General features: G+C 38.2%; 1 protein-coding gene across 1 annotated transcript; it reads right to left on the reverse strand.

Annotated features, from left to right (window-relative positions):
• Positions 1-10831: 10831 nt before the first annotated feature.
• On the reverse strand, positions 10832-23612 carry LOC140943222 (uncharacterized). Its single transcript, XM_073392291.1, has 4 exons — positions 23350-23612; positions 18190-18279; positions 17243-17332; positions 10832-15642 (listed from the first exon to the last, which is right to left on the reverse strand). Exons 2-4 carry the CDS (start codon positions 18275-18277, stop codon positions 10832-10834), a joined length of 4989 nt encoding a protein of 1662 aa, XP_073248392.1. The 5' UTR covers positions 18278-18279; positions 23350-23612.
• Between the last annotated feature and the right edge of the window lie 1144 nt (positions 23613-24756).

The raw sequence follows: 24756 nt of genomic DNA on the forward strand, positions 1-24756 counted from the left end.
CAGATTTTTTGGCTGATCTTTGAACTTCCAGTTCTAAGTGGCAGTTGACTAGTCAATATCTTTTTTCTAAAATACGGCGGATTCGACGTATCTCGCGGATATCGATTAAGAATAGACATGATGTTAAAATACATCCTTTTTAAACTGTAAGTATCTAATACATGATATATTAACATATTCTTCTGTTCAATAGTTAATGTTTGAAAAAATGAGTATTAAATGACACAAGGTTCCGTAAAATCCAGGAAATCCACCCTAACCAAAAATTTCTTGCAATCTTTTTTATCTGCTTTGAACTTCCAGTTTAAAGTTGCAGCTGACCGGTTGATATCTTTTTCTAAAATACGGCGGATTCGACGGATTTCACAGATATCGATTAAGAATGGACATGATTTTAAAATACTTCTCTTTTTAACTGTAAGTATCTAATACATGATATCTTTTCATATTCTTCTCTTCAATAGTTAATATTTTAAAAAAGGAGTATGAAATGACACAAGTTTCCGTCAAATCCGTGTAATCCACCCTCACACAATTACTCTTGCTGGCCTTGAACTGATCTGGCAACAATTTCCGCACAATCCGTGATATCCACCGCAACCACAATTTTCTTAGTCGCTTTAAACTTCCAGTTTTAAGTTGTGGCTAGCATCTTTTTCTAACGTTCGGCGGATTTTACAAATTTCAGGGATGTTTAGAATATAAATGACTTAACACTTCCTTTCTTGATTGAAAGTATCGTATATGTATCATATCCATGTATTCTCTTTGTAAAGGTATGCTGCTTGGCAAAAATCCTTTTTCTCTAAATTAGGCGGCATTGACGGATTTGTCGGTTTTCTGAAAGTTCCCTTTAGAATAGGGGAGGTTTTGTCAAGAGAGAATGTCTTGGACCTTTCTTCTTCTTTTCAGAGTTTCAAGGATATCGATCACATTAATGACCTTATATTCAAGAAGTACACTCTAAGAAAAGTAAATGCACTATAAAGTATTTGGCCCATCATCTCTGTCCAAAAAGATCGTTCTCTAAACAGGTTGCTCAACGCTCAACGTGAGATTTAAAGCTCAAAAATCCAGAGGGAACAGAAATTTGGGAAACGATCATTATCATCATCATCATCATCATCATCATCATCATTATTGTTGTCGTTATTATTACTATTATTATTATTATTATTATTATTATTATTATTATTATTATTATTATTATTATTTTATTTTTTTTTTAGCTCATTTCCACAGAACTATATAATAGGCCAAAAAATTGTTCTTAAAAGCTTATCGTTAAAGTGCTGTTTAGCTGCTTCCAGGAATTTCGGTTTTCGCAAAGCATTCGGTGGTGAACAACTGATTTTCAAAAAATCTTTTAATCTTAATATCGAAGTAACAAGATTAACTAACACAGAATAATATGGCTTTTCGATAAAAACTGCAGACTTGATTTATAAAAGGATGAGCTCTTAATTCCTGGTCACGTTTTCTGCTAATGTTCTTTTCATTCCCAACCAAAGAATGTTGTAATCATATTAAGGAATATGGCGTTCAGAATCTTCCTAGTCTAACAACAAACAAAACAGAACAAAACGAAAAGAAGTTACTGACCACCATAGACGAAATGAAAATATTAGTTTTTCTGTATCCTCTCAAATACATTGCATATCTGAACAAGATAAAGTGCAATGCTAGTTATCTTGTCGTGCTGAAGTTAGTTGTACCCGTATGAGGTCAATAAAGCAATTCAAACGATCTATTTCCTTTCTATGTAGTTAGTAGTTCATCCAATGTTCGGAAATCTAGTGGGAGCAGTTAATGGCAAAATGAAACAGTATAGTAATGTGTTACAAAGTTGGAGGGTAAATATTAACACTGACAAAAGCAGTTGCTGAAATCATATTGAGTAAAGGTCACTTTTGACTTCTCGTTATTTTTGAGCTTTTGTCATAATATATTTGCATATTTTAAATTTAACAATTTTTCAAGTAGATTTCCATCACCTTGAGAAACGTCACTCCTTTTGCGTGGACTTTTTCTTAGTTTCCGGATAAAATAATACCATCCTTCCTCCTTTCATTCCCATAAAGCCCACCTATCACTCACCCCGGAAAGAGCTAATGAGCTGAAAGAGGGATTTTTCGAAGCCGTCGTCGTCGTCGATACCCGGGTCCCTGCGCAGGAATTAAAGTCACGTCCTTCAGCTCTCTAGCATAATGCCTTGCTAAACGAGCTAATTTTGCCACGGTAATAAATTAGAAGCTATAATTAGACAAAGCAAGCGACAAACCGTGGTAATAATACCCCTTTTAAAACCCAACGTGTAAACTTCAAAACATCAACTTTCCAATCTACTGCAAAAGAAAACATTTCTTAAATGATTCCTCGGGCCGGGCTATAATGTCTTCATTTGTTTCGACGAAAACGTATATATATACCGTAGTTTGTAATACAAAGGAGAATTGGATCCGGCTAAAAAAAACAAAACAAAAAGAAAACAAACATAATTGGTTTTCCTAGCTAATCGTGCGGAAGCTGTATTTTCGGGATTGTGACGGCCACCTACGACATTAATGAAATAATCGGTTTTCACATACGCTCTTACAACAACACCTCTTGAATCAAAATGGACGCATGGACGCATTCATCAGTTTAACATTTCAGCGATAACATAGGAAACCGAATTAAAAAAATTGAATTGGGCTTAGTCCATGTCCATCTAATTTTGTGGGCAACATAAATCTATTTTAGTGCAGTAGTAGTACTTTCGTGAACAAAGCCACATGTCGCTGACTGGTCAGGCTTCTCGTTTCACTTTAAAATTTAAAATATTGCTTAAATATTTAAAGCACTACTTCCAAACAGTTCTTTCCGGTGGATTTCTGAAAATAGATGCAATCACAAGTGCACGCGAACTTTCAAAACTTGAGAACTTATTACCTATTAGATATTTTTTGCTTACGTTGACAGGAAACAAAGACTGCTTTTATGACTTAAATTTAAGGGAGCCTTATTACACCAGCTGTTGTCGGTGCTCAGAAATATTAAGACGTGAATTTTCTGCACTCTTTCAGAAATTTGAAAAAAAAAAAAAAAAAAAAAAAAGAAGAAGAAGAAGAAGAAGGCGGCGATGAGGTTTGTCGCTCTTACAAAAAAAACAAAAAACAAAAACATTAATACTAAAATTGCCATAAAAAGCTGAGACCAAGAGCAACTTTTAGTTTGCAACGAGCTTAGTATAAACGTTTATGTAGTGAGAATATGAACTTCTATATAATTATACTCGTTTTCTTTTTTGTAGGAGAATATTTTTCTAAGACATTACCGGATATGATTAAACAAATTTAAGCTTCTTTAACCAACAAGTTCCTTGTCACATTCTCTTCGATTTTCGAATTTTACCGTGTCCGCTGGTTTTAGCAACGTGATTCATCCCCGAGCCCCATTTGACAAATAGAACAAACGCTGCCGTAACTTACCAGGTCAACCACCATGAGCTCAAAATAGGAGTGACTGATCTCACCATACACTATTAGATGCTCTTATTAGTGCGAATACTATAATTTTGCACATTGAACAAGAGAAAATCAGTGGTTTACAATGTAGCTATATCTTCCAGAGGTACGAACAGTTTTTTTAATCACCCTAGCCTTTCTCTCAAATAGGTTTTGCGTTTTGCACAACTGACTTAATTGGGTTACAAGGCGAGATAAACCTATCCTTTACTAGAAGGAACGCGCTCTATAAGCGGCAGTTTAGTCGTCTGCGTGTTCTGCAAAATAAACTAGGAAATTATCTCGGAAATTTTGTTTTGAACAATTACTTGGTAATAGTTAAACCAGACTCAGCAGTCACTTGCTTCCCCACCATTATTCGCTCCAACATATTTATAAAATTCCCCGGATGCAACTTTTGATGACGCATACTAACTGGAAGTTGAAACCAACAGGACATCAAGATCAAGCAGTTCTTTGCCAGCCGTTAGGTATATTTATGCCAGGCATTAGCCCATGTTTTCTAAGCTTAGGAAGGAATTGCATAGACCAGTTTCCCCTTATCATTACTTCGTTTTCAGGCTCGGGTGGGAAGACATAAATAATCGTGACGTCAGAAGATGAATAATGCATCTCCTTCAGCGTTGGAACTAAAAGTTAATTTTTTGATTTATTAAAATTGGTCTATTGTCAACTGCCAGAAGCCTGCTTGTGTTATTAGCAAACATTGACCCGGTTCCACGAACGACGTTTACGTTTAACCAATATTATCGGTTTCGGCCCTTTTTTTGGTTTAACTGATCGAGGTTTTGGTGGAAAAGAATTTTACCTCATTTGAACTACGGTGACATTGTTTGGGGAGATCAGCTTGGTTTGAAATTGGTAAGTGGATATTACAGAAGCCTTTCAGGATAGATTTTCGAAAAGATGATCGGTAACAAGATGTCATCGTCTGAAGCATTCACGAGTAGGTCCGACGTCAAACTTTTCGTGCGGAAGAACCAAACGGAGCGGATTAATATTAGTTCATTCAGATGAAAAGAACGTGCAAAGATCGTCATGTGGACAAAATTCGATCTTCTCGCGATAGGTACTAAATAGATACGTACTAGAGTAAAGTTACTTTATATGAAAATGTCTAAAGTATATATTTAGCGCTACCCTGGTCTAACAGCTTCTCTTGGAAAAAAAATGTTCTGCGGAAGAGAACGAGCCGCGCGAAGCGATGAGGAAGAGATAGAGAAAACCTCTGGTAACCTTGGACTTGATTCTCGCTATCATACAGAAGAGAGCAATACAGACGAGAGGATCAGAATCCCTAGGGCGCCGATTGGTTAATAATTTTGCAAATATGCAAATAAATTTAATTGGCTCGTATAATTGTTACTTACCAAGCGGAGGGTGAGGATATCTCTCGCCGCAGTCCTGAGGTAAAATTTGCTTCTCTATTATACACCGGTTAAGGCAATTATTTGCAAAACGCATTGCACCTGTAGGCTATTTCACGTACTGTAAATTTTTACATTAAGTGTCCAAGATTTTTTTTTTTGATTGTCGGTGAAGTGCATGGATTCTGTTCTCGAAAGAATTAGAGAAAAGTTTGACTTCGGTACTCGAGTAGTTGTTTCAAGCGGTGGAAAGAAGTTTTCAAGAGGTTAAAAAGTCTCACCGAGCATCAAAAGAAAGCCTTGCTTGCAGTCTTAAATCGAAGGATTGTGATTTTGTGAATATCCCCTCACTTAAAATTTGAATAACTTCAAAACAGTTGGAGCTGTGACCACCAAACTCGGCAGCTTTTAATCTGGCCCATTTGAAAGTCGTCATGACGAGCAAGTCAAAAATAACGCTACCAATTAAAAACCGAGTTTTGGTGACATGGTTTCCAAAATAATTTGACGAAAAGGGTTTATTCATATTTTTACTTATTTTAATCATTATATTACACTTAATTTAGCGCTATTATAATGATGTAATCCTGGATTAGTAAATGACTAATAATAAAGAAAAAAAGAAGAAGAAGAAGAAGAAGAAGAAGAAGAAGAAGAAGAACAACAACAACAACAACAACAACAAGAACAAGAACAAGAAGAACAAGAACAAGAACAAGAACAAGAAGAACAAGAAGAACAGAAAACAACAACAATAAAGTCATGAATTTAAGATGACCACTAAATAGCAAATATCTTACTGCGCTTTTTACGAACATGCGAACTCTAAAGTTCGAAAGCCGCCTTCACAATTGCGTTTTTCGCTGCCGTCAATCATAATTACGATCACAAGCAACGAACCTGGAAACACAGAAACACACAAAACGGATCGAAATCCACCAATAACAAATCACAAACCTTGACCTTTTGAACCCGTTAAAGTAAAGTTTTGTTTCGTAAGAAGTCCGTTAAGATGATTGAAGGCAGCGAAAAACGCAGTCGTCAGTTGGCTTTTGAACTTCAGAATTCGCATGTTTGTGAAAAGCGCAGTAAATATCTCTCGAATTTTATAACTCGCATTATTATACGACTGAGTCTGTTTTCGCCATTCAATTGGTCAATTTGCGGTCCGTAACTTGCTATACGGACCAAAATTTCAAAGAAAAAGCTCATTTCGGAGCTCTAAATCTCTTTACCTGGGAAAAAAAGGGCTAAAATTAAGTTACAAAACGTCTATCAACCTTGACGACTTAGATTTTGACTTTGTCCTTCAACATTTTAAATTGTGTTTATTCGTGAACGAAGGCGATGAAGAAACTTACTCGTAATCTTATGGAAGAGGGTTCTAGTCAGTTTTTGAAAATTTTATCGTACTGACACAGTTAAGAAGACGAAAATCGTCTGGCAGAGGTTCGAGATGAGTAATTCCTTTGACAAATATGATAACAAACATGCCTGCACCCGATCAGCAGCTTCTCTGCCATTCGCAGTGTTTTTACAAGGACCAACGAAAGAAAGATAGATGCGACTTCGAGCCAGACACAATGTCCAGTTTTCAAAAGACTCCAGCGTCACACTGGCGAGTGAATACTTACAGTGCTCAGTTTTGACCGAATAGACTTAAAAATATGTCTGTAAACTCTGAGGACGGGGATGTTGACTTTGCCTTTCCAGATTTTAACCCAGCTTGGTTTGAATGAGAACGAAGCTGATGAAGAAACTGAATCGTAACCTTTCCAAGGAAGAAAATATGGTCCGTGTTTGAAAATTTTAACGCAGATCACGCTTAAAGACGGGAATGAACTGGCAGAAATTCGAGAGGTTTTCCCCCAAAAAATTACGAGCCAATCCTTCGACAATGACAACAAACTTACCTTGAAAAGCTTGTTTGCCTTTTGCGGTGTTTTTTTTTTTTTTTTTAATTTTTTTTTACAAGGACCAACGGAGGAAAGATGGAAACGACTTCGAGAAAGACACAATGCCCGGTTTCCAAATACTCCAGCGTTACATTAAAGAGCTAAAACTTACACCGCTCTTAGTTTTGACCAAATAAACTTTTTCAACATGGCAAATTTGTGTTCACTTTCTCGGAAACCCTTTGTTGTGTGCTATTGTTTTCGTGAGCCAATAAAAACTTTGTTTCTTAACGCCATAAATCGATGGAAAAAAACTCGGTCTGTAATTTACAGTACGGACCGAAAACTCGGCTAATAAGAGGTATTTAGAGAGAACATTCTAAGGAATTCAATTAGCATTTATATACATGAGAAATAGCAGAGGGCCAAGAATAGACCCTTGAGAAACTCCACAGAGTAAGTTTCTATGAGAAGATAAACTTCCATTTACGAACCACCGTTGTTGTCGAACGGTAAGATAGGACTTAAATCTCATCTATTCAGTTCCCTATCAGAGATTTCATTAAACTCATCTATTTCTAGTAAAATCGAATGATCAATTGAGTAAAACGAAAAAGGAAAATTACCCTGTCAATTTTCTGTTGTCCATAATTTCAAACCAGTTATCGCACATTTGCATTACAGCCGAGAGAGTCGAGTGAAGAGGGCGAAATCCTGACTGAAATTTAGAGAAAATAGAATTGTCCTTAAGATAACGATATACGTGGTTAAAAACGTCTTTCTCGAAAATTTTACTAATTATTGGCAAGATTGAAATTTCCTAAATTTTTCCTTTCATCAACAAAAATCCCAGAGGAAAGAGGCTAAAGATGGTGCAATTACACTTGGTGCGTTTTTGAAGAGCTTAGTATAGGAATCTTATCAAGACCGGTACTTTTTGACACTTTTTAGCGCAAGCGCGACGTTTTCAGGGAGAATTTTAGAGAATCGAAAGACTGTTGTTAAGGTATGTAATTACTTTGTTCGAGAGAAGAATCATTAAAAGATTCCGCAATGTTATAATCGTCAAATTGCACACATCAGGTCTTTGAACCCGACCAAGTGTATGAAGTGGTGATTGCACCCCCTTTTCACCACCCATGTGGGAATAGATTAGTAATACAGTCAAACAATTTCCCCGAGTTTACCTTGCCTGAAAAAAAAAAAATTAAAAAAATAAAAAAAATAATAAAAAAAATTAATAATAATAATAATAATAATAATAATAATAATAATAATAATAATAATAATAATAATAATAATAATAATATATAGATTTAGCCAAGCCTAAAAGCGGAGCTCCCGATTTCATTACAATAATAATAACGATAATAATGATGATGATGAAGATCGTTTTATTCACACTGGTACACAATACGATATAACCTCGTTGCAAATACTGATACCCCCCAGTCGGTATCGGGATGTAGTCTAGCCTACGTGTAGCCGCAACCCACTCGCAACAAAGGAAGAAGAGGAGTCAAAGAAAACTACGAAAAAAGTACAACGTAGTTAGATACGGTTTAAAGAGCAGAAAAGAAAAAGGTCTTAAAAGTTGAAACAAAAACTAAAACTCTATAACTTTAAAACAGCACAAGAAAAGATTAACTTATCCAAGGTGAATTCACACAACAAAGTTATATATGGTATAATAAATACATTAATTTCATATACTGGAAATGCAGAATGAAGAAATAAATTCAAGGAAGATCACCACAGTTATCAATGCAACTTTGGCACTGTACCTAACGTACCTAACCATTCATATAGTCATTCTCCAATTTCCACAGCAGCTGGTCAATTAGCCTGGCAATTCCTCAGAGATTGTGGTGGGAAACAGTTAGATGTCATGTGACCTCGAAGTAACTAATGAGAATGGTGCTGGGAAATGTTTAGATTCTTGGAAAACAAACTTAACCTCCCTGGAATGTCAGTTGTTGGTCATTCACGGGTAATAGTGCACTGTTACCCTCTGATGTGAATGATTTTTGCGATGTTGCCTGCTTAGAGAATATTGGCACCAAAAAGTTTCATTGTTAGATGTCAGGTGACATTGAAATAACCAATGAGTGTGCACATGGTTGTAAAGAAATTTCCAGCTATAATAACAATGTTTCTTAATATATCATTGTTGTTGGAGAGAAAAAGGAATAGACTGGATTCAAGTAAATAAAATTTTGGCATTAGCTACAACGTAAAAACAACCTAAAAGCTTTTATTTTAGCTGATTCCCATATTCACTAATTTGGGAAAGTGCAGGTTCTTGCAGGTTTTTATACTATTGCAGTTCATTTAGTCAGAGATCTCCGTAAGCCCCGGCGACCGGCGAAAATCGCCGTCTAGTCGTCCTTGGCGCGCCGGCTACTCAGATCCAAATAAAAAAATATTTATTTTGGAAGATGGAAAAATTCACTGTGTAAACTTTTCACTTCAAGCGCGGTGATAAAAACAAATGCATTACCGTTTCCAAGTTGAAATAAAACTGTAATTAAAATCAAAGTTTTGGCATGAAAATTGAAAATAGGTGAAGTTTGATACAACGTCTTGCCGCTTGTAATCGCGGCATTTTTCACGTGTGCACCGACCCGTGACAGCAGCACGGAAAAATTTTTTCATGAGAACAGAAACGTAATTGCAACAAATGAGAACCGAAATGAAGCGACTGGCAAAACAACAGACACTCTTCAACGCGTGGAATAAAAGGCCCAAAGAAGGCACAGAACAAGGTAGGTTGATTTTCCTTTGTAAATTTTATTTCTATTTATATCCGAATCGAAAGTACGCATAATTAAATTTTGTACTTTCAACACGTCGCCAACGCGATCAGCCCGACCGACACGGAATATTTTAGATTCAATAAACATACAAAAAATGTTCCTTTTGTTCATGTGCTTTCATTTCTTTGATCAACCCGTTCGGTAAGATCTGATCTTTGTGGGACTGTAGAACATTTTCAATTTTGCAAGGTGTTAAGTTTGAAAACGTCGCAGAAAACGCGACTGAAAAGCGTGGCTTGATGCACCCGCATTTTTTTAAAAAAATAAAGACTACATTCTGCAAATTTATAAGAAACAGATGAACGATCGATCCATCGATCGAAAAAAACGAACGAACAAAGCAACGACTGAATGAAACAACCCGAACAAAAAACCCTGAACATTTCTTGGCCGGCTTTGTTGCTAGAAATTCGTCAACGAAATGCATTACAAATTTGCAGGGCGGTTTTTGAAAATGACGTTTTTCATTTTTCGTTCTCGGCTAAGAATTTTCTCTGACGGCTACTCCCCTTCGTTCTCCTTCTACTTCAAAATTTCAGGAGAACCCTGTTAGTTTAGTTGTTCTCAAATGTCCCCCTATCTTACTTACTATATTTATTTGTCTTGTCATCCTACTCTTAAAGAAGACAGGGTGCTGGACAAACAAGAGGGTTCCCGGTCCCCCGAGGCATTTTTGAAGATCTTTACAAGATCTCGCCCCGTATTAGCCGCTCAAAAAGGCGGGGGTATCATGAAGGGACCACCTTCACTCGTGTCGCCGGGCTAAGAAAAAAAGATGACAGCAGTACCTTTTAAAACTCCTTGGCTGTTCTTCAACTGGGCTGTTTCTAAATACAGTTACCATGGTACAGCCTGACAAACACGTACTCCATACAGTTTAAGTTAGCTCTTTAAATAGAGAAGGCCACACCAAATAACTACTTCATCTTTTCTGTCACACAGGCTGAAAACAGAGTAACAAAGCTATTAGTTGTCCATGACCACAAGATATAATTATGTTTCACTTGTTATGCATGACCACTAAGGTCCTCAGTCACCTAGACCGATTACAGCAAAACAGGCGTCAACCCTTCATTTGAAATGAAACATCACCACATCATTGGCTATTGTCAGGGTAATTATGAGTTAGCCAGATGGAGTATTTGAAAAACACATAGATCAGACACTTATGATCCAACAATTCAGCATTGTCTCAATGATGACTTTGTGATTGAGCCCACTCTACGAGTCTGAGAAAGGTTTCCTCCCTATATGCTGGTGCTAACAATCTCCACTGCTCTAGCTCTTGTAGTTGGAGTGTCCACAGGTCTGAATCTGTCATTGTTTATCAGTACATTTTCATGAAAAGCAAAATCAGGATCTCTTCCTTCCCCACCAGCTGATTTTGCTCTTGACAATGCCACAAATAGAGCTCCTGGGTTTCTGGCTTCAAAGCCATTGTCCCCGGGGTGAACCACTACATACCTGAATGCTTCTCTGGCACCCACAGTCATCCCTTGGCATTTGTGAATTGTTGTTCCCCATGCCAGTCGCAATGGAACCTGCAGACGCTTGCATCGGCATGTGCACTCAGTGGAACGACTTACTGGTACAATTGGCACAACTGTCGGATCTTCATTAATGTACGGTGGCCCCCTATATCCTGGAAACCTCACCAGAACCACATCAGGTACTGGAGCAGGATCATCAGTAGGTCTGCGGCCATCTTTATACACAATGTCTACGACTGTGCCTACTGCCCCATTGTACAAACCCCAATCAGCCTTTAAGTTAACTACCAGCATTACTTTGCTGTCACGGCAAAGATACAGTAGAGGTAACAATCCCCCTGCCTTATTACTGTCAGCATCCACTGCATGTCTGCCATTGTGAACTGCCTTGATCTTTGCTACTGGGTGGTTTGGCTGTCTGTTACACTCAAGCAGCTTTGTTTTATTACCCTGCCATTCAAGACGGTGCGTGGGAAATACGTACAGACCTTGCTCATCCATCCTAGCAAGGAGTTCCGGGCCATGCGACATGCGGAGATTGTGCCATTGAAACTGTTGTAGCCAGTGGATTTGCTGGGGTGTTGTCGTATAATTCCTTAGTGACATCAGCACATCTCTCAGCTGTTGCTCAGATTCATTCTGCCGTATAATCTGAGTAAGCTCAACAGCACTATCAAACATTGTCCAAACCAAGCGACCATGGTTAGATGGTGCACTACGGCAATCTGAGATATACACGGGGGTGTCACACACAGGAGGAAGCTGAACATCATCTCCCATAAACACTGCAACAGGAATCCCTCCCCATAACTCATCTGCATTGGCTCCTTTGTTGACTGCATAACGTGCATGCTGTTCCATCCAGCCCATTGTTGTGCGTCCAAACATTGATCGTTCATCACCAACCAGAACTTTCAGATTTTCGCACTTTTTTTGAGTTTTCTCTAGTAAGGGACCTGTAGGTACAGTCAACTCATTGCAAGACCTTCCACCTGTTCGTACTCCAAGAAAGCTATGAGCTGTACTGCCTTGAACGAGACAGGCAGCATTCCCTGTTGGAGTTATCACCTGTATTGCATCATTGGCTTCAAAAACTTGCCGCACTAACCTCTGGAGACACTTTATGACATAAGACTTTCCTGTACCAGCAGTTCCAGAGACAACAAGCCGCAGTGGATGGTAATATTCAGTGTTTTCAACAAAGTTGAACAGGGTGTGCAACACAAGCCCCACTATGGCTTTCTGATTCTCATTTAGAGACAACGGACACACCTGAGGTAAATCAAGGTCTCTACTTTCTGTCTCCCGTTCCTCATCTGCTTTAATGTTTTCTTGAAGCCATTTTGTTGGGTCTTTTCCTTCAGGAAGAATTATCCGAGTGCTGCTCCAGTCATAGTCCTCCCCACCATCATCATAATCAAGGTCCTTCTCTACACCCTCATATATTTGGTTCTGCCCTGCATATACATCCACCCAGTCTGGCTGTTCTTCTGCTTCAACAGCATCATCTTCCTCAAACACTGGTTCTTGTGGGTGGTCTGCAAAACGCCGTGCCTTAGCAACTTGGGCCTTCACAAATGTTGGACAGTGGTCACTTGCAAAAAAGTCCTTAAAGCGATCAATCCAAGATTCAGCATCCTCCTTCACTTCTTGGATGTCAAACCAACTTGGCCAGTGTAACAGGAGCATGGTCCTACAGTAGTCTTCATTCAATGGCCATGTTACATGCGTAGAACCACCACTTACAACAGGGACATTACCGTTCTTCGATGCAAAGTGGTGCCAAGAACAGTGATCATCTTGCGGTCGTGCAAGGTACTTATCCAGTGGGGTGCTGCGAGTTGCAGTTTCACCATCACGTTCAAGTCTCCTTGACCCTGACATTGACAAGTAGGTAAATGGACGGCTACATCGCCAAAGTGCTAGCCCACTCAGTTCAAAGGATGCCTCCGGTCCACTGATATCTCGTCTTCCTACCGTCTTTATCAGCATCTTAGCACACATTGACTTGCCTGTCACTTGGTCTGCATCACCTGCATCAACAGCATTCACCATGTCCTTAAAGAGATCAGAAGTTGCACCAGTGGGTTCGCTATCTTTGCAAGCATATCCACACACATAGTCAATTATGGCAATGATATCATCTGTACTCGGATTATCTGGAGGAGAATTGGAAAGAATCAAGCTTACATCCCCATTTGCTCTCCATGATTGTAGCTGATAACGAGAATGCTGAACCACACGTGGATGGTCACGTGGCATCTCTAGGCGGGGTGCTCCATTATGATCTTCCTCAATTTCCGGACTACAATGAATTTTTTTCCCTGGGCAGAACTCGCTTCCAAACTCCACCCGACATACACGTTCTCTCGGCTGCAATCCTTGCTCCGGATGGCGAGGAGTTCTCAAGCAGTAATCAGAGCAACTGTGGAGTCCAACCCGGTTTACTAAAAGCAAATGATCCTCCAGTATTGCATCTTGTGTTGCAGCTATTTGCATTAGCATCTTAACTAACGGATCCCTATCATCTGATATGGGCTGAGCCGTTCCCTCAGGTGGTGGCCAGAGGTCTTTTCTCGGCTGCCGTTCTTCGTCATTGCCAACTGGATGTAATGCTGTCATGGCAAAGGTTTGATCCGCCCACTGACTAAGTCTAGCTGCATACTCTTCCTCTTCGCAACCATCTTCACGAGCTTCATGCAATAGCTTATGCGGTTGCCTGTCTTCCCTCCAGCTGAGTTGGTGCCAATGAATTTGACCGCGGGACTTGGCAAACTCATAGCGGTACCAATAATCAGAGACACCGAATACTGGCTTCAGTACCTTCTCATGGTATGCTTGGGTGCGTAGGTCAAAGTAACTCACCACTACATGAGTATTTTCTTGTACTGCCTTGAAGCGGGCATTACTATCTTCAGCAAGGTTGACTTCTTTTCCTTTGGTCTGCAAGATGTACTCTTCAAGTAGTCTTCTAAGAGGAGGGAAGTAAAACTCGGCACAGCTTCCAGTCATGAAAAATGAAGGTAACCCATGCTTCTCATTGACCATGAACTCAACCAATGCACGAAGCTCTCTACGTCTCTGGTGCCAATACTGAGCTGTACCACGTAGATTTGCACCAAAATACGACAACTTGTCGGTGAAAGTGTCGCCTCTCGCAAGTCGCTCTTGCAGGTCTGCAAAAGTTATTTGTGGGTCACCAAGTTGCTGGTCAACAAAGAACCGACTCTGTTCCAGGGCACGCTTCCTCATGATCATATTGTGGACGACAAACTTCCAGACTTTATGCCTCGCAAACCTTCCGTCTTGGTACCACAGTAGGTGCTCTGCCCAGTCATGCAGTGTGGGACACGTCAAAGGACGGTTTATGTGGAAATCACCCTTTCCATAGGGAAACAACCAAGGAAATGCCATGGTAAAGAAATAGGGAGTGGTAAACTCCGATGCTGGTGTTGTGCTCGTGGTCGGCCACGGGATCACTGGTCGTTGCACATTTCGTTGTGTTTCTCCAGCTTCGCCTTCCCTAGCTTCAGAAACAACTTCATTTATGGCTGCTTCTACTTGTGCTTGCACATTCACTCCCGGCTCAGGAAGAATAATTCCAGAGACTGTTGAGTCATCAGTACTGTCTGTTTCCCCAACATCCAATTGTTGTGGTGCAGGGCCTTGGTCGTTTATGCGTTCTGTCTCAGAGAACTCAACAGTCCTCAAATTGGGCAACTCACCATCTTCTGGTAAATTCTCTATGCGAGTGCCATCAATAACAACATCACCATAAGCAGGATTGTTGTCCTTGAGCCAACGAAGGACTCCTTCAACATGGTGTCTTCTAACCCTGAAGTCCTTATGGGTATAATCTTTTCCTTGTCTTCTCACGCGTATGATATCCACCTCTGCTGGTAGGCGTGGAAGAATAGTGGCCGGTTCTTGCACAGCCTGTGGGAAAGCAATGCAATGTCCCTTTGAGGCGATACCTCCATGCTTCAGCAGGTGCACATGCACAGTGGGTGCTAGCCTGGCTATCAGCATCTGTTCAGCATCTGACATGTTAGACAAAATCTCAGGAGCAGCCATTGGATCCATGTTATTCTCACCTGACCAAACTTTTGGCACCTTCTTATCTCTTCTGCAGCGAGTACACAGGTTTCTCGTGCCCTTGCACTCCAGATGCCTTTCCTTGCAGACCTCACAGAAAAAGAATGCATAAGTCATCTGCTCCACCTCAAATGCACGAATAGCTCTGTAGGCATTATCTTCTTGCTGACTTGACCCTGCTGGTGGAGGAGGTGGTAGATCTCCAACAACTTCACGCAACCTTTTCTCTTGTTCTGATATTCTTCTTTGGTTTCGCCGCTGTCTTTTTCTTCTGTCATCCTCCGTTTCCACTTCACCAGGCTTTGCAAACTCATAGTCCACACCAACTGCCCTTGCTCTAGCAATTAGGCGGTCATCTTCTAAGTGGCTACTACTATTTACTTCTGGAAGAGGTTTCTGTGTTTCCTGCACGTTGCTTGCTCCCTCAATTGGGCCATTTTCTACTGCAGGAGTGTGTCGTTCCAACTCTTCTCCTAGTAAATGAATTATTTGTATTAACCAACTACACAATTCATATAAGCTATGGGGCTAGTGGATTCTATTTTTTATCTTGCCTGAGGGATAATAGAGTTGTGATTGTTGGGCTAACAGATGCAAGCTACAGCCTTCCCGAAGGACAAGCACAAAACTGACCTCCTTTTCTTCACACCCTAGTACTGCATGCTTGTATAACTGTACAAGGATTACTATTATAAAGCTGTATCTGTGGAATTGTTCTCAAAACCTGATTTCAAATAGAAAATACACAATATTTCTACTTTTGAAACTTCGGATAATACAACAACCTTGACAAACATTTTCTAAGTGCTGATATTTCATAAATCAGTCATCAAATATAATGGGAGTGACCCAACCAATGAACTCATTATTATAATCCAAAAAATAATTATTTCTATGAGAATTCAATGTATTTTAACTTTGTTCTAGTCAAAGTAATACAACCCTAAGGTAAGTTTTCCCATAATAATAATGTACGATCAAATACAAACAGAACAAAAATCCTACAATCCAGTCATGGAGAATTAAGTACAGACATGATGACTTGTCATGTTTACCACAACAACAACACTTGAATTACACGACAAAAGGTCTAATCAATGAATTATACAGTGTTTTTGTTACAAATAAATATGATGAATTCTGGGACTCATCTTGTGAGAAATCATGAGTCCCAGTCCAGAACCAATGAGTCCCAGTTAAAAAAAATGAGTCCAAAATGGCAAATGTTTGGGCCTTTATTTACCAGCCGCAGACAGTTAATCTGAAGACACACTCCAAAACTCTGTATTATAGTATACTGAAATTAAAATATAGTTCTTCTATTTTAAAGCAGACGTCAACAAAGGCTAAAACAAATATGCATCACTAAACAACAACCATAACTGCCACAGAAATTACACGTACAGGATATTTCTACAAATACACACGTTCAGATCGATATATCCATGAATTATTTTATGTCTTTGGCGATTTTTATGCGTCAGGAACATAGATAGAATGCAGAGGTAACAAAATCACTGATTATATAGCTGCTCTTTTGAGTCCATGTAAAAAATATATATATGAAAGTTTTAACATTCTTATTTGTTACACACACACGCCCACCCACACCTTTATTAGTTTCAAAATCTTGGTTACAAAAATGAAAAAAAACAACCCACAATGAATAAATAAATAAAAATAATCAGGTAAATTCATAAAATAAAATATTGAGAAAAAAAAGTGTTACAAGAAAAAGGAAAGATTACTTAGGTAAGACAACAGAGCATAATTAATTACACCAAAAAGGGGGAAGTTTTAAAAATATACATGCTTCCCACCAGCAAATTGTGGCACTTAATTAGTTCTGATAAATTTTTATTGTTTATTAGCCCAATCACAGTTTTTCATTCTCTGATAAATTTGCATTATATTTCTTTCTTTTTGCATTATGTTTCCTTGTTTTTGCATTGTGTTTACTAAAAAGTAAACTGCTCTAAGCCAATCAAATTCACAGAGAAATTTTTTCATGTATATTATTAACTTTCATAATAAAATACCATCTACCATAAACAACTACCGGTATATCAGTACCTGCTGAATGACTTTGCTCTTGTTCACCTGGCAGAGAGCTTTCCATGCTACATTCAAGTTGGAGGACTTCACTTTCATGTTCTTCTATGGCTAAGAAGATAAGATATAATCTTAATAAGTTGGGCAAGCAGATTGTGACACCTGAGGCTGATTGGTTCTTATATAATTCTATTGTTCAGTGTTATCCAGAAGTTTTAGAGTAGCCAGCTCCCAAAGCAAAGAAACTGGTGCCTGACACCAAGCACTGATAAAGTGAGAGTACTGTGTCTAAGGGAGGGGTTTGGGGGCATTAAGCCCAGAGATCTGAGAAGTTTTGCTCGTGATTTACAAGCTTTTCCAGAGTTCTCCCAAGAACCAAGTGAGTTATCATGCTGGTAAATCCATAGAAAATGTGGTCTTTTACTTTTATAAAATAACTTTAAAGCATGTTTCAGTTTACTATGAGATTACCAGCTCAATAAACTATTGGTTTTTAACCAATCAGAATGAACTACTATCTTAGTTATTTTATAATTAAAAATATTATCTGGCAATGTCTCATCAAAAGTCATTCAGTAAATAATATATCGATAATACCATTAGCAAAAGGCAAATTGTCATACACCAAAGAGCTTTTTGTACGACAAGTTATTGTTTTTGTTTCTTTTAGGACCTTCGGAAAAATTCAAGATAAAAGGTACAGACAGTTTTTTTTACTGTTTTGAGTCATAAGAGTAGCCAGCGAAACCACCAGTCGCCTGCGCTTCTGGAGAACACTGATTGTTCACAGGTTTTCATTCTCTGAGAAATTTGCACTTTATTTCCTTATTTTTGCATTATGTTTCCTTGTTTTTTTACTGTGTTTACTAAAAACTGCACTGCTCTAAGCCAATCTCATTCAAGAAATTTTTCCATGTATATTATTAAGTTTTATAATAAATACCATCTACCATGAACTATATCAGTACCTGCTGATTGACTTTGCTCTTGTTCACCAAGCAGAGACCATTCCATGCTACATTCAACCTGGAGGACCTGACTTTCATGTTCTTCCATGGCTAAGAAGATAAGCAAGCAGATTGTGACACCTGAGGCTGATTGGTTCTTATATATTTCTATTGTTCAGTGTTCTCCAGAAGTTTTAGAGTAACCAGCTCCCAATGTAAAGTAACTGTTGCCTGACACCAAGTGCTGGTAAAGCGAGAGTACCGTATCTAAGGGGGGGTTTGGGGGCATGAGGCCCAGAGATCTGAGAAGTTAAGCTCGTGGTTTACCAGCTTTTCCAGTCTTCTTCCAACATCCCAAGTGGGTTATCACACCAGCAAACCTTTAGAAAATGTGGTCTTTTACTTTTATAAAATAACTTTAAAGCATGTTTCAGTTTTCTATGATTTTAAAGGGCACAATAAACTATTGGTTTTTAACCAATCAGAATGCACGTACTATCTTAGTTATTTTATAATTAACAATTATTCCACGAGGGCACGTTGGATATGAGATGGTAAATAGCCAACAAGATGCATAACGCCGAGTTGGCAACAATCATCTCATCCAACAAGCGCAAGTGGAATAATTATTTTATTAAAAACGCCCACAAAATCCCTTTGAATCTTGTTAGAACAAACCAGAAAAGACAAGGGAGTTCCGCTATTCACATGTCACATGTCTATCAGAACTGTCAACGTGTGAACCGACTCGCCTGGACTGGATGAATGAAAAATCAAAACATTGTAAAGATGAACAATTTTAAAAACTCATCGAGATTCTAGGATTTTACACAGCGGGACAGCTAAAAAAACCTGGCAGATAATGTGAAGAAAAATAATTCTTAACAGCCATCAAAATTACTGTGAATTTGGATTTTTGGAGCAGTTACAAAAGTAAGAACAACAGAGAAAAACTATTACCTTGGTCACTTGTTATGACGTTGTTTGAAGCCACAAGCTGGTTTTGCTGAACAAGAAAAGAAGCTTTACTGATGCCTCGATTGCTGAAGTGAATGGCTGCATAGCCTGTATTCTGGTTGCTTGTGATTTATATTCTTCATGTCGGATAAACAGGCTGCAGCTATCTATCGGCAAGTGCCTCAGCGAGTGGCTTCGCAACCATGAATAAACAACACCTGTCTTCTTTGTAGCTGTTCAAGGCACTTTAGTTCCATGTATTTTCATGTGTTTTTCGATAAACTTTCAAACAAGCTCTTGTGGCTTTTTTGTTTGTTTGTTCTTTTCCCGATGAAATTGCATGTTCTAGTATTCTAAGAAATGAATTAACACAATTTACTTCGGATGCCGTTTTATCCTTCACGGAAAAAAATGGAACTTACGAAAAATTCAAGATAAAAGTTACAGTTTTTTTTATGTTTTGACTCATAAGAGTAGCTGGCACTTTGGAAAAGAGTTTCCAGTGAAACTGCCAGTTGCCCGCACTTCTGGAGAACACTGATTGTTTATTAGCCAATCACAGGTTTTCATTCTCTGAGAAATTTGCACTTTATTTCCTTATTTTTGCATTATGTTTCCTTGTTTTTGTACTGTGTTTACTAAAAACTGCACTGCTCTAAGCCAATCTGATTCAAGAAATTTTTCCATGTATATTATTAAGTTTTATAGGAAAATTCATTACCTGACGAGGGAATTCAACGTTAAATTGCACACGAAAACCGATATCGGTTTTCAAGTGCAATTTAACGTGGAATTCACGAGTCAGGTAATGGATTTTCCTTGAATCGCATAATCAAATAAAAATCAGAAAAAAAAAGAAAACACCAATAATATTGTTTGTTTTTATCCTGACCGCGCGCCCCAGAAAGCCATTTCAAAGTCAAATGTCAAACCTGTCATTGCGTTAGCGAATAGGAAGCAAGGTCAGTCATACATGTTTGAACCTTTGCCAACTTTTTTTGTACATTGTGCTTGTTTTTACATTTGTTTTCAAACTTTTTTACACATGAACAAGCTTCACACTAATTGTAAGGATAAATAGAGGTATTTCACTGAATTTACAAGCCGGTTATCTATAACATCCTTTTCCAAATTGGTCATTTGCTCGTGAAGGAAAATAATTTACACCTTTTACCTCTTCGGTAGCAAAACTGAAAGAAATGAAGTGTCCAAGGCAAAGCACTGAAAGTTTAACGTTGCGATTGATATAAGGTAAGTACCTTGAAATGTTTTTAAAATGCTGTTCAAGTTCAGCTCTGTTTTGTACTTTTCTAAGTACCACGATTCAGGATGAATGCAAGTGGTGTACTCTTTTTCGTGTTTTCAGGGACAATGTGATCTTTGAACGTATTTATTTCTTCTTCTGTATATGTGACAATTGACCCTGGCACTTCCTCCATTGTCGCTTCTCCGTTTTGTTTGTTTGAATTTGGCTTGCCATTTTCTGGGCTGTGTTCACAGGATTTTCTTGTTTTCTCATTGTCGCTAGCGAAAGGGGTTTTTTATACCTCTCCAAGAATTTGTAGTTTTAGTTCAAAACAAGGAAGAACCTCCGGATCACTTTAAAAAATGCTTTTGTTTGTTTTTAACTATTTATTTATTTAGTCACTCACAAAACCTTATACAACATAAACAAAAGGTGTTAATTAAATTATAAAATTAATGTGACAAGGAAGTCTGATGAAGCTTGAAGCTTATATTAATAGGCTTCCTTCAACTACCTAGAGAACTAAATTCACGGCTGAGTGCAGAGTGAGCAAGATCAGAAAATTAAGCGACAGATCGGCTATCAGTGAGATAATTCTTTAAATTTTTTTTAACAACAAATATAGAAGGAGAGCTAATTAGTGAAACAGGCAACGAATTCCAGATTTTAGGTCCTCGGTAAAGGATGCTGAATTGCTTTATACTTGATCTACAAAAATGAGGTCTATACTGAGAGGCCAGTCGAATTTTGGTATTGATGGACTTGATTACTACTTAAGAACAAGTCACGAAAGCTACTAGGCAAAAGATTATGGTGATAAGAATACATAAAAGTAGTGACAGAAAATGAATTAATACTAAATATGTCAAGGACTTTAAGCTGGCTAAACAAAGGGGCGGTATTTGCTAGATAGTGAGCTTTTGTTATGAGCCGCACTAGACGCTTTTGCAAAAGGTAAATACAGTTTAGGTTGGAACAGTAGGTGGAGGACCAGACGACATTACAGTATGTTAAGAAAGGATATACAAAAGGTGACAATGATTTTGAAAACATTTTAAAATGACATTGTAGAAAACCTTTTTTGCAGTTGTTGTGTTACAATTTGACGATAGTTGTTACGTAGATGCGAAAAAACATCCCTTAGCCTCGTTTTCAACTCGCAATTCCACACTGAATACCTCTCTTCGTTAACCAATCAGAATGCGTGATTTTACTCAATTATGCAATTGTATAATAAATACCATCTACCATGAACTTTATCAGTACCTGCTGAGTGACTTTGCTCTTGTTCACCTAGCAGAGAGCATCCCATGCTACATTCAACCTGGAGGACCTGACTTTCATGTTCTTCCATGGCTAAGAAGATAAGATAAAATCTTTAGTTGGGCAAGAATTTTCCCTCACCCTTACATACACCTATTGTTCAAAGAAAACATGTCAGAACAATACTGAGCCAAAAGTTGTGATTTCTGGTTTAACTCTTATGGGGAATTGTTTTTAAAAATAAACGAGCTGAGCTTGACAATATTCCTGGAAATATTATTTACTACACTGTACCCTCCAATGAATGAATACCTTGATAACCACACTCAAAACTGGTTTATAATATTTCCCCATCTCTCAACACAAGGAGTTTTTAAGCATTTATGATCACATAATTTTTTGTCTTAATTTGGCTATTACTGCAAAGTACAATGTCTTCAATACAGTAAAAACCTAGCTGTGACTAAGAACCTGGTTTTTAGGAACCTGTTAGGCTAAACTTGCCAGTTATAATTAGGACCGCTCTATACAAGAACCTGTTTAGCCCAATATTTGACACACATCTTTATTTTCTCAAATCTATAAAAAAAATTCTATACACCTGGAAAATATTCAGGTGAACCTCTTTGGGAGACATAAGCTGCAATGTTTTTTTCCCTTCAGAAAATAAAAAACTTTTCATTTTAGAGAAATAGACAAATTTTTTGCCAATAACTATTTTTGTAAGAACGTACCTGTTAATGCAATGGGAAAATCCAGGTTCTTACCCACGAGTTTTTACTGTCTTTTGACCGGTCCGAGCTAAAATTTGTTTGGTAGGTAATAATTTATTTTGACCGGTCAGTAACTAGACATGACCGAGCTAAAATTTGTTTGGCACGTAATAATTTATTTTGACCGGTTAGTAACTAGACATGACCGAGCTTAAATTTGTTTGGCCTTTCAACATTCAAAAATAATTTCTAACCCTGGCTGCCCTCCTTATTTACATAGATCTCCATATATATTCTTAAACACTCGAAGATAGGTATCTACAAAATGGAAAAGCCTAGATTTATAGTAAAATAATAAAAGTTATTTCAATTACAAGAGGGAGAATAGATCCTTCAAATTCTGTTTACCTTGAATAAAACAAATAGAGGTAAGCTCGAACAATCTGCACCAAAACGCTCTTTCAACAGACATTGAAAATCTTCAAATTCAAGGTGCTCTCTGCTCTCTTTTCAGAAAACATAACAACGCTTTCACAGACCGTATAATTTACAATCCTCTTACACTGAATCATTTTAACTTGTCACAGAGGCCAGAGTCGCCTAAAATTTACATAAGGAGTTATCATTCATTCAGCGATGCATCGGACACATGGCAATGGTTATAATTTTCGATAAAATTTCATTTTACAATTTAAGATTACCTTATTTTCCGCGCCAGAAACAACGAAAATACACCGAGGAGCACGAATTATAAGGTTACTCTATAATTTTATCTTGGACGCGACTGTCCTTGGAGGACACAGGTCAACTTCAATATAATCGATGATAAAAGGTATCAACTCTAGACTGCGTGACAACAAATGACGTGTGGTGATTGGTCCAAAAAAACTGATGCAATTACAAAGAGGTTATTGATTAACAAACAAAACAAAAGCTACCTCTGTTTTCGTAAAATCCCCGATTCATATAACAGAAAGCTAACCTCGGAAAAAATTCGCTCACCTTCTCCTCCTTCTCGTTCGTTTTCGTTTATACGACGCCTGTTTTCCCTTGCTGTCTCTCGCTCCCTTCTTCGCCGCTCGTCGCTTATTAGGCGTCTATTTTCTCTTGCTCTCTCTCGTTCATTCTCCAGTTGCTCTTCAGTGAAATTTTGTCGCCTTTCCCTTTCTCTTTCTTGCGCTTTTCCCCGTTGTTCGTCAGTAAAATTTTGCCTCCTTTCTCTGTTTCTCTCTTGCTCTCTCTCGCGTTGCTCCTCAGTAAAATGTTTCCTCGTTTCTCTGTCCCTTTCCTGTTCTCTCTCCCGTTGCTCGTCAGTAAAATTGCGCCTCCTTTCTCTGTTTCTTTCTTGCTCCCTCTCCCGTTGCTCGTCAGAGCCGTTTCGTCTCCTTTCTCTAGCTCTCTGTCGCTCTCTCTCTCGTTGAGCTTGGCTTGCTTGCCGCCTACTTTCTCGTTTTCTCTGCCTCTCTTTATCTCTATACTCCAAACTTGAGGGCATAATAAATAAATAATGTAGAAAATACGGATGTATAAAAAATGTCAACCGACACGAAAAATTTCTTTTTGTTCTGAGTTGACTTTCATGAACTTCTAAGTTGTTTATGCTTCACAAAACGCGGGTTGCCATTCGTTTTCGCGCCAAAAAACCCTCACCACAGACTACCCGAAATTTTGCGTTGGTATGCCTGTGGTGCGGACGGACGGTCGGGCGGGCGGTCGGTGTACGGTCACGTGATTACCAAATTTTCTCGGATGGGTAGTTTACCACATTTTGTTACCCATGGTGCTCCGCTGCGCGCTTCGCGCGCGAGAGCTCCGCTAATAATGGCTGGTAAACACGTGCGGCTAACGTGTCATTGGTCAATTTGCTGCGCTTGACAGTTGTGGTCTGCATGATAGTTAGATTCAAGCCCGGGGTAACCAGAAGTTTTTTCTTGCTCGCCACTTCTATAAGGATACTTCTTACGCGAAGAAAAACTTCAAGAAAGACCTCTAGGACCAGAATACGTTCAAGAATAAAAAAAATAAAAATAAAAATAATTATAAAAACTGATTATAGAGAGAAGCGCAAACTGGTACTAGAGTCGACAAAGTGTTTATATATATATATATATATATATATATATATATATATATATATATATATATATATACATATACATCCGCTTTCAAAAAGGTTTTCATATAGAGAGATATATAGATAGATATATACTTTTGTTTTATTGCACGTGCGTTTGTATGCATTTACACTTGTTATTGTCCAACTTGTGAAAAAACTTGGTTAAACGATCAATTTTATTTTCGTCAGGTTCTTTGTTCCAATTTGTCAATTAAAAAAATAATGCACGAACATTGTCTGCAATTCTCTTGATTTGCATTCTCTTGAAAATTAAAGAATGAGGAATTCGGTCA

This window comes from Porites lutea, chromosome 7 (assembly GCF_958299795.1).
Source record: "Porites lutea chromosome 7, jaPorLute2.1, whole genome shotgun sequence".
In the NCBI taxonomy this organism is placed as follows: Eukaryota; Metazoa; Cnidaria; class Anthozoa; order Scleractinia; family Poritidae; genus Porites; species Porites lutea.